Source organism: Podarcis filfolensis (genome assembly GCF_964270895.1).
Source record: "Podarcis filfolensis genome assembly, chromosome: 3".
NCBI classification, from domain to species: domain Eukaryota; kingdom Metazoa; phylum Chordata; class Lepidosauria; order Squamata; family Lacertidae; genus Podarcis; species Podarcis filfolensis.
Window position 1 is genome coordinate 5,882,028 of NC_139606.1, and position 16,271 is coordinate 5,898,298.

General features: G+C 44.9%; 1 protein-coding gene across 3 annotated transcripts in view; it reads right to left on the bottom strand.

Annotated features, from left to right (window-relative positions):
• Positions 1-1,134: 1,134 nt before the first annotated feature.
• SPRED2 (sprouty related EVH1 domain containing 2) overlaps positions 1,135-16,271 on the bottom strand; it is a 79,966-nt gene continuing 64,829 nt past the window's right edge. For all 3 annotated transcript variants that reach the window (XM_083606654.1, XM_083606655.1, XM_083606656.1), the window contains exons 5-6: positions 9,469-9,618; positions 1,135-6,472 (exon numbers count right to left, since the gene is read on the bottom strand). In XM_083606654.1, the coding sequence (XP_083462780.1) occupies positions 5,819-6,472; positions 9,469-9,618 (804 nt within the window). In that variant the 3' untranslated portion in view covers positions 1,135-5,818. The remainder of the gene's footprint in view (positions 6,473-9,468; positions 9,619-16,271) is intronic.

The following is a 16,271-nucleotide window of genomic DNA, read 5'->3' on the forward strand; positions in this document are numbered from 1 at the left end:
AACCCAGGGACAGAGAATCAACAGAGAATGAATTCTGTTCTTACATGTTAAGAGAGAGAGGATAACTTGAGAATTCTGGAATTACCACTAGAAATGGGATTTTTTTTTAAAAAAAGCAGTAAACCATATCAAAATAGCATTTTGCATTTAACAACCTATAGTGAAGTTACAGTAATTTAAAAACATTTGGGTTTGATGTAGTTTCTTTCCTGATACAAAATGCCAAGACTGGAGGAAAAAAAAAGTTAGGATTAACACAGAGGAAGCCTGACACCATACATGCACACACAGAGCTGATTTTACTGGCACTGCATAAGACTGCAGCCTAGTATCAAGTTAAAGGTAAAGGTAAAGGGACCCCTGACCGTTAGGTCCAGTCGCGGATGACTCTGGGGTTGCTTTATTGGCCAAGGGAGCCGGCGTTTGTCCGCAGACAGCTTCTGGGTCATGTGGCCAGCATGACTAAGCCACTTCTGGTGAACCAGAAAGGCACACGGAAACACCGTTTACCTTCCCGCCGGAGCGGTACCTATTTATCTACTTGCACTTTGATGTGCTTTCAAACTGCTAGGTGGGCAGGAGCAGGGACCGAGCAATGGGAGCTCACCCCGTCGCGGGGATTCGAACCACCGACCTTCCGATCGGCAAGCCTTAGGCTCTGTGGTTTAGACCACAGCGCCACCCGCGTCCCTATAAAATATCAAGTTAGGGGGGCACTATGTTGTCACCACTTCCCAACGCACTTACAATGGAGATCAATGTCTCCTCCTTCCTCATGGAAGAACTGCAGGCACAAATATTGTCCTGCATATGTTGAGGGAGTGCAGGTGAAGAGCAGCTTTGAATTTAGGACCAGTTTGTGGAACTGAATTTCTCCACCTGAGATCAGTGAAGGAAAAGGTAGGATGAGCTACAATATCCATGACTGCACTTTCTAGATCAGCTGCTATCGTGGGGAAAGGACATGACAACGTTTTCCCAGTTCACGCTACAATTTCCTTGTGCTAAGAGATTATTGCTCAGAAAATGGGTGCACCTTTAGTATTCTGGAATGCAGCACAAAGATACACCTTGGTTCTCATCTTTCAGATACCCAAATATTCGGTTAAAGACTTGCAAAGCATGTCACACAGCTTTTCTTTTGATATGATGTATTTATATTTACATGGTACATTTTTAAAGCAATAGCTACAATGATCATACATATTAGAAACAATAAAAAAAGAAGTTAAGAACTAAAATATACATCATACACTTGTATATATATTCTTTACACAGAGGTAAAAAGGCATATAAAAATCAATACAACAGAGTTTTAAACTTTTAGTATACAGATACATAATAGAAGGTTTGCTTCAGGCACTTAAATTTGTTAATGTGAGCAAGAGCTTGGGGGGGGGGGGGCGGAAATGTTCCGAACTGGGGGGAAAGAAACAGCTTTTGGTTAATGGATTGTTACCACAGATACAAAAATAAAATCTGAATAATTTCTCAGATGATTAATGTCAGTACTGAAAAACCAACAGAGGAAAAACACTACACACTGTTCAGCTGCAGTGTGGAGATCAATGGGGAATATTTACAGGGGGGAAACCCCCCCCCAGCCTCCCATTTCTACCCTTGTGCCAATTTCGCTGCACTAACGAAAAGAAAAACACCCCCCAACAACTCACCTGGAGGGGGAGAGAGGGAGAGGGAGAACAAACATGGAACGACTGAATCAGGATTAAAACAAAACCAGAGAAAAGAGGGAATTTACAGAAGAGGACATACATCGAGGCTTGGAGCATGTCTGCTTTAGCAAAATAAATAGGGGCACTTGAACTGAGAGGCTTGACAACCTGTAAGATCTCTTCTGTAGTGTTGTGCTTTTGTTGGGGGCGGGGGGAGACCTTACAGAAATTCAGAATAGCGGAACAACTTGCAAAACCAAAATACTGTCCCCATCACTTTGTTATTATTTTATTTTGAGGCTGGCATGATGTTTGCTAGTCACCATTTACAGCGATTTGTCATTTGCTATTAGGCACAAAATATTTATTCCTTCCACGAGTTTACAAAATAAAAATTAAAAAAAAAAAGAAAATGAAAAGCTTCCCTTGCCATTTAGCAGTCCATTTACATTTACAAACGTAAAACCTAACCAATGCAAAAACATTGAAGCCTACGTTATATATGTTACAGACAAATCCCAAATCTTGAATACCAAAAGATGAACTAGAGAGATCACACAGCCAATCTACACATTATATTGAATTTTAGACTGTATCACTGCAGGTTGCAGATTTTTTTTTTTTTACCTGCTTAATAAGCCTAATAGACTAGCACATCAGAAAAACAGGCATGCTTAATCTCTCTGGTCTGCTAGCTTGTTACAAGCAACGAGTCTTTTGTTGTTGTTTTTTAATATGGGGGAAATTAAATGTGACTCCCTAACTTCAGTGGTACAGTCCAGAATTCTTCTGCCTTGGTTCTTTATATATATATATATATGATGATGATGATGATGTCTGGGGCCATCTTTCCATTACCTTTGAGAAATGGAAGTTACTGCCATATGCTCTTTTCTGTATGGAAAGGTAATGTGGGAAGTCCCAAACTGCCTGGGAAGAGCCTATGCTGCAGCTCCTCCCAGAAACGAGGGCAATTATTGGCATGGGGAGGAGCTCCAACACAAATTCCAACCCCCCCACCCCACCCCGGCCTGGGAGCTTATGGCTGTGCCTTTGTGGTGAGTGGGGAAAGGGCTGTGCTCCAGTCGTCTTCTATGCTGCAAAGGCAAGAAGGATCCCACAGAAGTCCCTAGGAATGTTCAAGTTTCAACACAGACCCCCACCTCCACCCCAAAGGTCTCCCCGCTTGGTTTCTGAAACTGCTCCTGAAGGTCCCCTGAGTTTCACAACAGTGGCTTGTCTGGTGGAAAGAGGGTAGGGTGCAGGGTCCGTGTTTGCAAACAGGCCTCAAATGATTGCTTTGCCAAACGGCCCTGGAGTTTCTGGGGTGGCCCAATGGATGCTGCCAGGCGCGCAGTTTAAAAACCAAACAGAAAAGCTCGTAATCAAATCATTAAGTCAGTGACTGAGTGTTAGCAGATCTGCTCAAGCTCCAGGTTTCAACCGTAACATATGCCACACATACCCGCTGCATATGTGACAAAAAGCTGTGGTGACTCCTTGTGGCCCGTTTTCACAAGGAGAGTGGCAAGGGTGTCGCTATTTGCATCTATTTGGCAATAAAATAAAATAAAATTCAGTTCCTCTTCCTTTAAGACTCATGTCAATGTGCAAGAAGGAGGGGGGGGGGCAAGGGCATGCACTCACCGGCACTTGGCTGCGGAAAAAAGATTATGGCAGAAACAGCAGCGCCAGTTCTCACAAGCCGGTGCCTCTAGCTGCCTCGGATTACTCAGATTGTACTATGCTATATTATAGCTAAACTGCTCTACATTATTCCTTTGAATAAAAAAAATGGCCATTCCATGTCATATATTAGAAAAATATTATTATTTCCCCAGATAATTACAAGCCTTGTACACAAGACATGGCTTTGAAGAAGAAAATCAAACCCACACAAAGTCAAAAGCATCGTGTCACCCTACTGTACGCATTTCACAACCAAGAAAGAAGCAGCCTGTTAGAAGGTACAGATCCTGCAAAGCACACACGTTTTATGCACCACCAAGTACTACGGAAATCAACTGCCTTTCCGTGTTGGGGCACCCACGGATTTCCGCAGGGCCTGCCTCTAACTTAGGGCAGGGCTGGGGGGAAATGCTTCAATGCTCCTAGTGTTTGGTTTGAAGGCACCAAGGTGACCAGGTGCCTGGGATTGACCCAGCTCTGGCCTAAGGGATGTCTGCCCTGGGTTCTCTGCAGATCCCAAATACGCTGGTTCAGTGCATTTGGAAGCAGAAAGAGGCACGACCCTCTGCTGACCCCAGGCGGATCCTGTTGTCTGCACAGCAGACAGAACTGGGGGATCAGATCAGGACACACCATGGAAAACCCTGGTAACACCACAGCACATTTCCCCCCTCGGTACTTTCTGCTTCCTATCTGCGCATTAAATCCACCAGGAATTATTCGTGCCCACACTGCAAGTGCGCGTACTTTGCAGATCCAAAGGCTTGGGGGATGGAAGAGACTTGCTGCCCAGGTGGGGGGAAATCCTTTATCAGTCAATTTCACCAATGCACTTGAAAAAAAAGTGGAAGGAAGAGACCCTGCAATGCGCAGCAACGTTAAAGCTTTCTTGAAACTGACACACACACAATTCTCTACAGCTAGCTTAGAGAATCCCAGTGAAACTGATTAGCTCATAAACTTTTACTAGGCTTCTCCGGACTGGTGGGGCTGACGTTTGTCAATTTCACCTTTCCCCCCTTCAGATTCCTGTAGGCCTTCTGAGGAAAACTGAATAATGAAAAAGAGAAGCCATGCCCTTACCTGCGCCCAGGTGATTGTCAAATGCTGTGATGATAGGATGCCTGTCGTGGTGCTGGATCCACAGCCACACCTGACAGTCTCAGATGCAGGCAGTGGTGTTTTTCCCTCTGTCCAAAAAGCTTTCCCCTCATGGGAAGTGGTCCCAGGAGAAGTTTCAAAACACCCTCGCCTGGTCCAAAAGGCCTCCAAGGCAGAGAGAGGCAGGCAAAGCACAAATGAAAACACTTCGCACAGACCAGCTCCTGCTGGCTGAGGAGGCTGCCCTGTATTCCCAGGTTGGTTTGGAAACGCTGGAAAAACACAGGGCCCCAGATCCATTCCCCAAATGCTCCTGGATTCTAGAGAGAGCAGAATTGTCACCCATCCTTAGTACACAGGACTGTAGACATGGTTAAAATAAAAATAAAAATAAAAGACAACTATGTTCCCTCATATGTTTCAAGGTACACCACAAGCACATGAGTGTACCTGCTAATTTAGTAACTTGTGAAATTCCCCCTTTGTTTCAAATAGAAACACTGTAGGATAGAGGGAGTATTTCCACTGTGAAGAATATCAACACTAAAGCTATAATTTCCAATGTTATTTGGAGGAGAAAGACTAAGGTGGTGGTGCGGGGGGAGGGGAGAAGAGAGAAGACACTTAAGGGTTTCCCTTTCACGTGTAAAATTGGTCTGAAACACAAGTTCTCAGATTCACAAATGTTATACAGGTGATACTAAGGCTCATTTCCCACATTTTGCTTGAATACTTGGAGATCAGAGAAATCATTCAAAGCAACTGTCAAAAGAACGGATGGACTCAAAATTCTCACAATAAAGATTGTCAGCGATACTGTGTCATGGTACACATTTGTTATTAGCACAATTTCTATACACACACACATTCTCTCTCTCTCTCTCTCTCTCTCTCTCTCACACACACACACACACACACACACACTCTTACTGGCTGCAAGTTGAACACAATTTAAAGTGGGATTTCATTATACCTTATTTCCACATGTGTCAATAGGTTGCTAAATACAGATACAGCCGTAATAAGTTCTGAAAGTCCACCACACTCAACCATTCAACTGAGGGGAAGGGAAGAGGGGAGGTATAAACATGTACAAGACATTCTTGCTTGATTACAGATCAATAATACAAAAGTCTTTTATGCTGCACATCAGTCTGTTAGAACTCAGTGAGCAATCAATGCATAGCAGCCGAGTGGGAAAGGGAGAGAAAGAAAGGGGGAAGAGGAAGAGGGAGGAGCCCACTGGTTTCTGAACTCTTGTCAGTCTCCTTGGGCTGTGTGACGACGTACGTAAAAATTGAGAACGCTCTGGACCAAGATGCTACTTAGCTAAAAGGGGAAAGCTTCGAGTGTTGTCATCCAGCTGCTTTGTGTTTCCCACCGCAACACCTGCACATGACCCCACAGTGATAGCAAGCCCGGAGGGGCAGGTAACAGCACATACAGGGGGCAAGGAAAGACAAGGCGATAAGGGCCAACCACCGGAGGCAAAACTTGTCATCACTGGTGTCGCAAGAGCAAGGGTCTGTATAGTCTCCTTCTGGGTCAGACATACAGTGATAGAGCATGCTGTCCGCACACCACATACAGCTGACTTGGCGGATGCAACTCTTTATTCTGTCCGGAGCATCCTGGCACTGACCCCGCCTGTTCTCCTCGTGGTTGAACATGTCCCTGCAGTAGACGCACCTCGACCTCTCCCCATCCTCCTTTCGCCGCCGCGATTTGCACCTGGCAGGCTGAGTCTTAACCACAGCGCCCTTGATGTCTTCGCACAGATCGAAGTCAGAGTTCCCCACGTAAGGGTAATTGTAATCGTGTTTGGAGGCCTCGGTTTTGGCAAATCGCACATACGAGTCCCCATCGTCCGGATCAATGTACTTCTCCCGCATGGGGGTGTGGCGGTAGTCCTCATAACCCGTCACCCAGATCTTTTCTCGTGGGTTAATCCGCACTATCTCCTCGTCATCGTCCGGGAAGCTGACGTGCCGATAGGATCGTGGGATGGACTGTTGGAGAAGCATTTCAAAAAGAACATCTCAAAAGCTGGCAACGCATGACACACTCAAGAAGTTTAGATATTAAATATATTTTCTGTTATTCTATCATCTAATCTCTCTACACACATACACACGTTTATATATATATAACAACACGATACAAGCAAGGCAGACTTCGTTTTAAATTTCTCACGGCTCCAATCACCAAAAGGTATTTGAAGTGGATGAGGAGAGCTTTCATTCATTTCAGATGCCAGAAACAGTAATTCTAAAAATCCCATTATCCAAGTTATTGTGGTACATATAGCTGGAAGTGGAGAATATCAGATCAAAAGCAGTTCACAGATATAACCCGCACGATATCCCAACTGTACCCAGTGAGGAACAGCCATATGACCCAGGCTACCAGCAATGACTGCAGGACTTGGAGAAAGGGCCACTGCAATTTAAATTCTTGCCTGCAGTTGTCAGCTGTAAGTCTCATATATATATATATATATATATATACATACATACATACATACACACACACATATACACACACACACACACACACACACACACACACATATACACACCGTATTTTTCGCACCATAGGGCGCACCGGACCATAGGGCGCACCCAGTTTTTAGGGGGGGAAATCAAGAAATCCATTTTTAATCCTCTTTAAACACTTCATTTATCTGACAATAATGCAACCAATCCCTCAATGATTCTTTTGTCAGCAGCCTTTGACATGGTCGATCATGATCTTCTGGACCACCGCCTCGCAGACGTGGGGATACAGGGCATAGCCCGTAACTGGTTGTGCTCTTTTATCTCTGGTCGGGGACAGAGGGTGGCACTAGGGAGGGAAATGTCGTCGCGCCACTCCTTGGTGTGTGGAGTGCTGCAGGGCGCAATTCTCTCCCCGATGCTTTTAAACATCTTTATGCGCCCCCTTGCCCAGATTATCTGGAGCTTTGGGCTGGGCTGTCACCAATATGCCGATGACACTCAGCTCTATCTGCTGATGGATGGCCACACCGACTCGGCCCCGAACACACTGACCAGATGCTTGGAAGCTGTGGCTGGATGGTTTCGTGGGAGCCGATTGAAACTAAATCCTTCGAAGACAGAGGTCCTATGGCTAGGTCAGGATGGCATGGGGATGAGGGACCAACTCCCTTCTCTTGCTGGGGCCCAATTAGTGCCATTGCCTTCCGTTAAGAGTTTGGGTGTAATCCTAGACGCCTCCCTTTCCATGGAGGAGCAGGTTACAGCAACAGCCAAGGCGACATTTTTTCCACCTCGCTGCATCAAGCAGTTGGTCCCTTACCTTTCCCGCCCTGACCTGGCCACAGTGATCCATGCGACGGTCATCTCCAGGCTTGACTACTGTAATTCGCTCTACGCAGGACTGCCCTTGAAGCTGTCCCAGAAACTCCAGAGGGTGCAGAATGCTGCAGCGAGGCTCCTCACGGGGTCTCTGCCATGGGAGCATATTCACCCAGTGCTTTTCAAGCTGCACTGGCTCCCGGTGGAGTACAGGGTCAGATTTAAGGTGCTGCTTTTGACCTTTAAAGCCCTTCACGGCCTAGGACCCCCGTACCTACGGGACCGCCTCTCCTGGTATGCCCCACGGAGAGCCTCAAGATCCATAAATAGCAACACCCTAGTGGTCCCAGGCCCTAAGGAAGTTAGATTGGCTTCAACCAGAGCCAGGGCCTTTTCAACACTGGCTCCAGCCTGGTGGAACGCTCTCCCTCATGAGACCAGGGCCCTGCAGGATCTGATTTCTTTCCGCAGGGCCTGTAAGACAGAGTTGTTCCGCCTGGCCTTTGGCTTGGAGCCAGTTTGATTCCCTCCCTCCCTCTCTTTCTTTTTTCTTTTCCTTCTCCTCCTGCGATGAGGCTACATTTTAATATTTTAATGTTCCATTATTTTAATGTGGTATTTTATTTTTGTTTTTAAGTTGTAATCATTCATCTTGTTTTTATTATTGCTTGTAAGCCGCTCTGAGCCTGGCCTTGGCTGGGGAGGGCGGGGTATAAATAAAAAATTATTATTATTATTATTATTATTATTATTATTATTATTATTATTATTTCCTCAAACGTTTTTAATTCCAACTGGTTTCCTTCCTCCATCACTACATCTCTGTAGGAGGCCCATTTTCCTTCCATATTAAATTTTTTAACCACAATCGCTTCCAATGGCAAGAGCCACCACAGAATTTTACGTTCTAATAGACTTTTATATGTATTCCACACCTCATAAATTGACTTTCTCATGATGTGGTTCAGGAATCCTTTATGTATTTTTACCGTCTCATCCCATAGATACGTGTGCCATCCAAGTCTGTTATTATATCCTTCCAGATCTATTTTTTTTTAAATAATTTTTTTATTGATTTTCCAAAATATATTAAAACACATACAACTAACAACACATAAACAAACAAACATATAAACACGTATAATTTCATAACCTCTTTTTCTTAAACCTTATTTCAACGACTTCCCCATACCTCCCTTTTCTGCATCCCTGTTTTAAACTTTTCCAGCAACCCCTAATTTCAATTACTTATAATTCACTTTCTTTAATCCTTTTTCTATATCCTTCCAGATCTAACAGATCTGTGTCAGTTGTAAGTCTCGTGCAGCCAGCCTCATGCTGACGTTTCAATTTATCTCAGAAACAGGCAAGGAGAATAGCATTGGTGGAGCAGCCAGCTTTTACCTGCAAGGCCTCCCCTGAAATGCTAAATCACAGGGATTCATCTCTGTCTTTCTAGGCAACTGGCATATACCAACCTGGCAAGAGAAGTCTTGCACTGCTTCCTGAAGGTCAGCCAAATAGTCCTTGGAAGACTATGGTAAGCAAGCCTTCTTACCAAGAGAACCCCCTCCCCAGCTCCCCCTAGAAATGCATCCACAGAGAATTATTTAAAGCATATGGAGTCTGGTGTGCCCATGAGTGGCAGCGGCAAGACCGCAAAAGGAAAACACGGGAAACAGGCTTACTTGTTCTAGATGATACTGGTCAGGGTTAAACTGGTCGTGCAAATGTCCCCGGGTGCAAATTCTGTGGTGCTCACAGGATGGAGGAGATGCCAGTGTTCGCAAAGGCTGCTCCCTCTTCTGAGAAGAATTAGAGGAGCTGTCTGTAGCATTCTGTTAGTAACATAAATGGGAACAGGGAAGGTAAGTAACACAGCTCCATTTCTATAGACAATCTGAGCTGCAATCCAGATTTCTCCTTAGGCACTGGGAGACATTTCCCCCGCCCCCAAAATCACACTGCCGCCCTATAAACCTCTTTAGAAACACGCATGTTTTTCATGAACAGCAACATGGTTTGAGAAATGTTGGTCTACAATATATATTTACCGTATTTTTCGCTCTATAACACGCACCCGACCATAACATGCACGCAGTTTTTAGAGGAGGAAAACAAGAAAAAAAATATTCTAAATGAAACAGTGGATGTATGATTTTTGTGGTTCATGCTGTGGCCACAGACACGTGATCTGACAGTGAGTTTGGAGTAGCCCAATGCAAAAATCCTGAGGATCCATGTGGATCCATGCTTTGTAACCACGTTTTTGCACCACTGCGGCCCCAGGCAACAGTGGGTGCGTGATTTTTTTTTGGTGCAAGATGTAGCCATGGACATGCTATGTGATCTGATGGTGAATTTGGGGTGACCCAGTGCAAAAATCCTGAGGATCCATGTGGATCCGTGCTTTGTAACCACGTTTTAAGTGGGGAGGGAAGGAAAAGCACTCAAGGGACAAGGAGCACGTGTGGGGTGTGTGGAGAAGGATGCTGCTAATAATGCAGGTGAGGGGTTTAAGGGGAGAAGGCTCCTCTCCTCTCCTGCTTTGCTCCTTTAAAGCAAGCAGGCTCTGCTTTTCTCCCTCCTCCCCACTCATCCCCGGCTTAGCGAGCTGAAAAACTTTGCTGCTATTTAGTGAGCTGAGTGGGGAGGAGAGAGGGACAGAGAGCCTGCTTGCTTTAAAGGAACCAACCGGACAGGAGCCGCTTACACTCGTGTAAGCGGCTCCTCTCCTCTCCCGCTTTGCTCCTTTAAAGAAGCAGGCTCTCTGTCCCTCTCTCCTCCCCACTCAGCGGCTCTTCTCCCGCTTTGCTGTTTCAAAGCGAGCCACGGAGGAGGGAAGGAAGGGGAACCATGGATCCTCTGCTCACGACTGCAGCAGATCCCCCCCGCCACCCATAGGCATTCGCTCCATAACACGCACAGACATTTCCCCTTAATTTCTAGGAGGAAAAAAGTGAGTGTTATGCTGCAAAAAATACGGTAATCTGCTCACAGAAATGAAGTTGGGCAGTTCCTTGGGTTTCGCCTCCTTCGTTGGACACCACTTTGCTTTACAATAAAAATAACGTGTTTTGTGGCACTTGAAAGACCGGAAGTTATTGTGACATAAGCTTTCATGGGCTGGAGTCCACATCATCAGATGCATGCGACGCAGCAGAGACTAACATAGGTACTCCCCCTCCCCCCCAAAAAACCGCCTAGTCCAACACACACACACACACACACACACACACACACACAGAGCGCACAAAAAGGGTGGGACAAGTGCCTATTTTTAACCACATTTTAATCTAAAATACATGTAAGCTGGGGTCCGACCAACACTTGTGTGCCTCTTAAAAGTGGAATAATGTTAAAAATACACACCCTGATTTGATTCTCTGTACTTATTTTGTACTCCTTGGGTAGTCATACTCAACTTCAGCTCTCAGCACTGGCTGGGGAAAATACAGCCGCATCCTCATATGCAGCCGCTATGTGACAAGACATGAAGATGCCGCACTGACAAAACTGAGCTAACCGATCAACATCAGTTTATTGTCTGCTGCAGCTTACGTGCAAGTGATTTTTTTTATTTATCTCCACATAGGTTCCCTTCAGGTAGATTAGCATCTTTGCCTACACCCAGAGCAGTGAAATGGAACACCTTTTGCACCCCCCTTGCTCCCTTTGACTGGTTACAAGGAGCCCAGTATCTATGGAATAGTCCAAAATTATTTTATAAATAAATTTGCTGGCTGTTATCTTCCTTCCTTACTTCTGAAAAAGGAGAAACTGGAGATCAATAAATGTTATGACACTTTACAAAAAGCAAAGACGTATCTTGGAGGAATATTTTGGAAGTTTTAGTTGCATCAGCTGTTGGGTTCTATTTCAGTGGCAGATTCCAGTTAAAGTTAAGAGTAGATGATCATAACTGCAAATAAGTGACCCCATCTGACTTCTTAAAATATCGTTTCTGTCTGCTCTGAGAAGTCTCTGCCTGCAATAACCTTCCTTTCAACTCTTAAGCACAAGCTCATATGAATGCGCAGCTGAAGTCGGGAGGAATTTTTAAAAGCTGTAAATAGCAAAGTATGAATGTAAAACATGTAGATCTGCATGAAATATTTATCACAAAATTTGCACTCAAATACTTCTATTTTAGACAAATATAGTATCTCACCTGTCATCTTATTCATTCTTGCATATAAATCTGGAGGGATGGACATCTGTCCCTGGAAAGTATTTTCTTTCCTCTTTCCTCTATCTTGCTTCAAAACCTTTAACCCCCTATTTTGAATTTTATGACTAATTTGCAATTTGCTCCAACAGTTTATAAAACTATGTGGTGGTGGTGTTGTTGCTGCTGTTTAAAGTTTTGGTCTTTTATAGTTCTGGCAATTAAATGTCCAGAACTATATTTAAGAAGTCAAAACTTCATGATCCCAACCAGTTAAGAATTACTTGTCCACAGGCCTACTGCCTTGTTTCATCATATTCTGCATCATCAAGAACAACCTCTTCTGGCACTGCTAACCGTCAAGCAAGCTAACAGTGGAAAGATAATACCTCTGTATATGCCAATGAAACAGTTAAGCCAGCCACTTTAAGCAGCCTTTGCCCGGGAAGCACCTAGGATATGAAGAATGGACCTACTCAGAGAAGAATCCTCTAAATTAATGGGCGTGACTATTAACTGAGGACCATTAATTTCAATGGGTCTACTCTGACTATACCTTAGTTAGATTCTTCTTCCCTCCTTCCTCTATTTTACAACTGTTGCATTTCCCCCACTGCTTGGCTCTGGCTGACTAATTGCCTTTTTGTTTCAAATGCAACTAGACGGAACAGAACTTCAGTAAAAAAACACATTAAGGAAACTGTGCACACTTTTAAATCTCCATGCATATTTCCTAAAAATCAGAATAGATCAGAGCTCAGTATCAAATCTGAATAGGTCTTCTGGAAGCTGTAGAACAGAAATTTGGCATTGATCTGCCCTGTGGTCTTATAGCAGTTCCCCTGCCCTGAAGATGCTCCATGAAGATACCTGGGTCCAAGTCAGCCCTTGGCTGGAACTGCCTTTCCTCCTCTCCCAGCCTGGTTACCAAAGAGATAGGGAAGTCAGAAACAAACTCAGAGGCCAGCTGCAACTCTCCCTTCCCTCTGAATATTCATAGGAGCCTTGCCAATGTCTTGCATTATAGGCTGCAAGGCAATTCTCTAATCCTTTTCACTTTGTTAACAGGAAGTTGTCAATCATCTTGTTGTCAGGCTGCCAGGGCCGACTTTCTCCAACCATGTTTACATGCCAAGCGTGGCCTGCCCAGTGCGTCACCTTGGGGGCAGAATGCAGGACAACACAAACATTTCTCAGGACTCTGTTTGTCACTCTGGGAATCCAACAAGATGCACATTTTTGTTTTCAAAAAGCATGCTGTTGAATTAAGACCTCTTCTCCCCACTGCACTCACCATCCCAGTCAAAATCCTGGGTGAGTCAAACGGGTAAGAATGGCACATAAAAGCACAATACACTGTGCAGAATTTTATTTTTACCTCTAATAAGAATCCAGCTCTCAGGAATATCCTGGATCAAACTTTCATGGGTGACATATTGTGATGAACATCTGCAACCATATAGATCTATTGGAAGTGTCAAAATCCATTCCAAGGATTATGTTGTTATGAGTTCAACGGAAGCTGCAGCTAGAAATTGTTTATTGCATATTTACACTAAAAGTTACATTGCTATATAGACCAGGACAATATATAACAAAGAGCTTAAGTTACATAATGGGGTTAAATTACTATGTGCAGGATTCAACTAATGAACCCTGTCAGCTGAAGCCCTATGCAAGGGCTTCCACTAGTGCAATGGGGCCTTCTCCTCTTCTCTTCCAGTAAGACCTCAAAAACTGGCTCGGTGTGGTGGCTCGGTTTTAAAACCTCTGCAATAATGCATATTGGGACGCCTAGGACTTGCCGATCAGAAGGTCGGCGGTTCGAATCCACGCGATGGGGTGAGCTCCCGTTGCTCGGTCCCTGCTCCTGCCAACCTAGCAGTTCGAAAGCATGTCAAAGTGCAAGTAGATAAATAGGTACTGCTCCGGCAGGAAGGTAAATGGCGTTTCCGTGCGCTGCTCTGGTTCGCCAGAAGTGGCTTAGTCATGCTGGCCACATGACCCAGAAGCTGTACACCGGCTCCCTCGGTCAATAAAACGAGATGAGCGTCGCAACCCCAGAGTCGGTCACGACTGGACCTAATGGTGAGGGGCCCCTTTACCTTTACAGAATGTATAGGGGAGGAGGGAGGGATTTGGCAAGTCGAAACACTTGCCTTGATGGAATAATCAGCTTAGCAAGGCGTTGAATTCCTCCCTATATATTTTATTTTTAAGAGATTTTTAAACTGCCCTCAAGTAAAGCTATCAAGGCAGAGCAAAATCAGGACTAAATAAACATCAATTAAGGCAACACACTGGATGCATCCAACACTCTTATGAGCTTTGGAACAGGTGGGTCTTGTGCAGCATTGTGATTTCTGACCCTTGACAAGGAGAGAGAGAGAGAGAGAGAGAGAGAGAGAGAGAAAGAGAGAGAGAGAGAGAGAACAAACACCTTGGGACTCCCTGACACAGCTTCTGCTGCAGCAGAGACAGGCGCAAGGGAGTTCTGGGAACATGACTATGGTCTCTGGCTCCTGAGCACTTGTTGCACCTACAGGGAATGGATCTTCTACAAGAAAACAAGGGTGAAGGGCACAAGAAAGAGCAAGGAAGCCAGAACTGTGCAAGGCACAAGACCTCCAGGGCAGGAAAAAAACAGCAGCAGCAGCAGTCTGGCTCATCAACAGAACAAGTTAGGAGGTGGGTGAGCTCCCGTTGCTCAGTCCCTGCTCCTGCCAACCTAGCAATTCGAAAGCATACCAGTGCAAGTAGATAAATAGGTACTGCTGCAGCAGGAAGTTAAAGAGCGTTTCCGTGTGCTCTAGCACTTGTCGTTGTGTTCCGTTGTGCCAGCAGCGGTTTAATCCTACTGGCCACATGACCCAGAAAGCTGTCTGTGGACAAACACTGGCTCCCTTGGCCTGAAGCGAGATGAGCGCTGCACCCCGGAGTCGCCTTTGACTGGACTTAACCATCCAGGGGTCCTTTACCTTTACCTTACTCACTATTTCCAAATTCCACCAAAAAAGAAACCTAAACACGTTCTTGAGGGACGTCGAAGGACAGATCAGCCCAAACAACTTTCTAATCACTGCATTCAACAACGATGGCTCTGAAATTTTCTCTTTTTAGGGAAACCCTGATCAGGTTCTAAGGCACCCCTGGAACATCTGGAGGGCTGAGGTTGAGGAAGCCTGGCCTAACCGTCCTATCTCAAGCAGATTGGAAAAAAACAAACAAACATCTGCAGAAACCATTTTTTAATCCTCTTTTCCACCAGATGGTGTGAAGACATCATCATTATTGGGGGGGTCTTGTTTCTCATTCAGATTGTCAATCTTCATAATTTTCAGGGTTCCCCTGTCCTCCCTAATCTACATTCTGGCGAAACAAACAAAAATTTGTTTTACAAACTCAGCCGAGATGTTTTTTGGGAGAAAAAGGGAGAGCGGGTGGGGGTAGGGGATATGTAAGCGCTGCTCTCCCTCTTGTGTGCATATTTTAATAGTGTGGCTGAAACATACTTGACACTCATCTGGGAGACCAAAGTAGGCCAAAGGTTTCATGAAGGAGGCAGCAGAAAGAGATCTGGTTTCTTCATTTCATGTTATTTATGCTGACTACGAAGAGAAAAGGATGCTTGAGTTGGTTAGCAGGATCTAAAGGTCCAGATAAATCTTTCCCATGTGCTATATATACTGCATTATGTATACGGAAAGTCACTTATAGCAAAGCTAAGACAGTTGTCAACAGGCGGCGTCAAGCATATGCCATAAAAACCTTTTGCTTCAGGCTTCACAACTCCCATGTTCTAAGTAGTCATCAACTACCATGAGGTGTGAATTGCCATGTTGTGTTTCAGAGGCCCTCTCCTTCACTGAAGTGGTGATATTCTTAATTGTGTGGCTTTGGGGGTTAGCTAAACCCCTATTGGGGTGACTGAGTAAATCAAATATGCACATAAGACGACAGGCGGCAAAGTGACCCCAGCAAATGCTGTACAGATCCATCAGTTGCTGCTCTCCATGCCTATGGATGTTTGGCCCAGGATGAGCTCTGCCTGCTTTGTCCTTGCCCATTTCCTTGGTGCCAGCAGGGGCAGTCCGTTCCAGTTGTTGCAAGGTCTTTGAGTGTCACTAATTGTTCATCATTTGTATTATTCTCATTTTGGCACAAAAGCACACACTCTCTCTCTCTCTCTCTCTGAGTGTGTGTGTGTGTGTGTGTGTGTGTGTGTGTGTGTTGGGGAACACAACTCACAGATTGTGCACAGGGGACACCTATCAGAAACATAGGGAGGGAAATACTTCACATGGTGTGAAAAGTATAGAATTT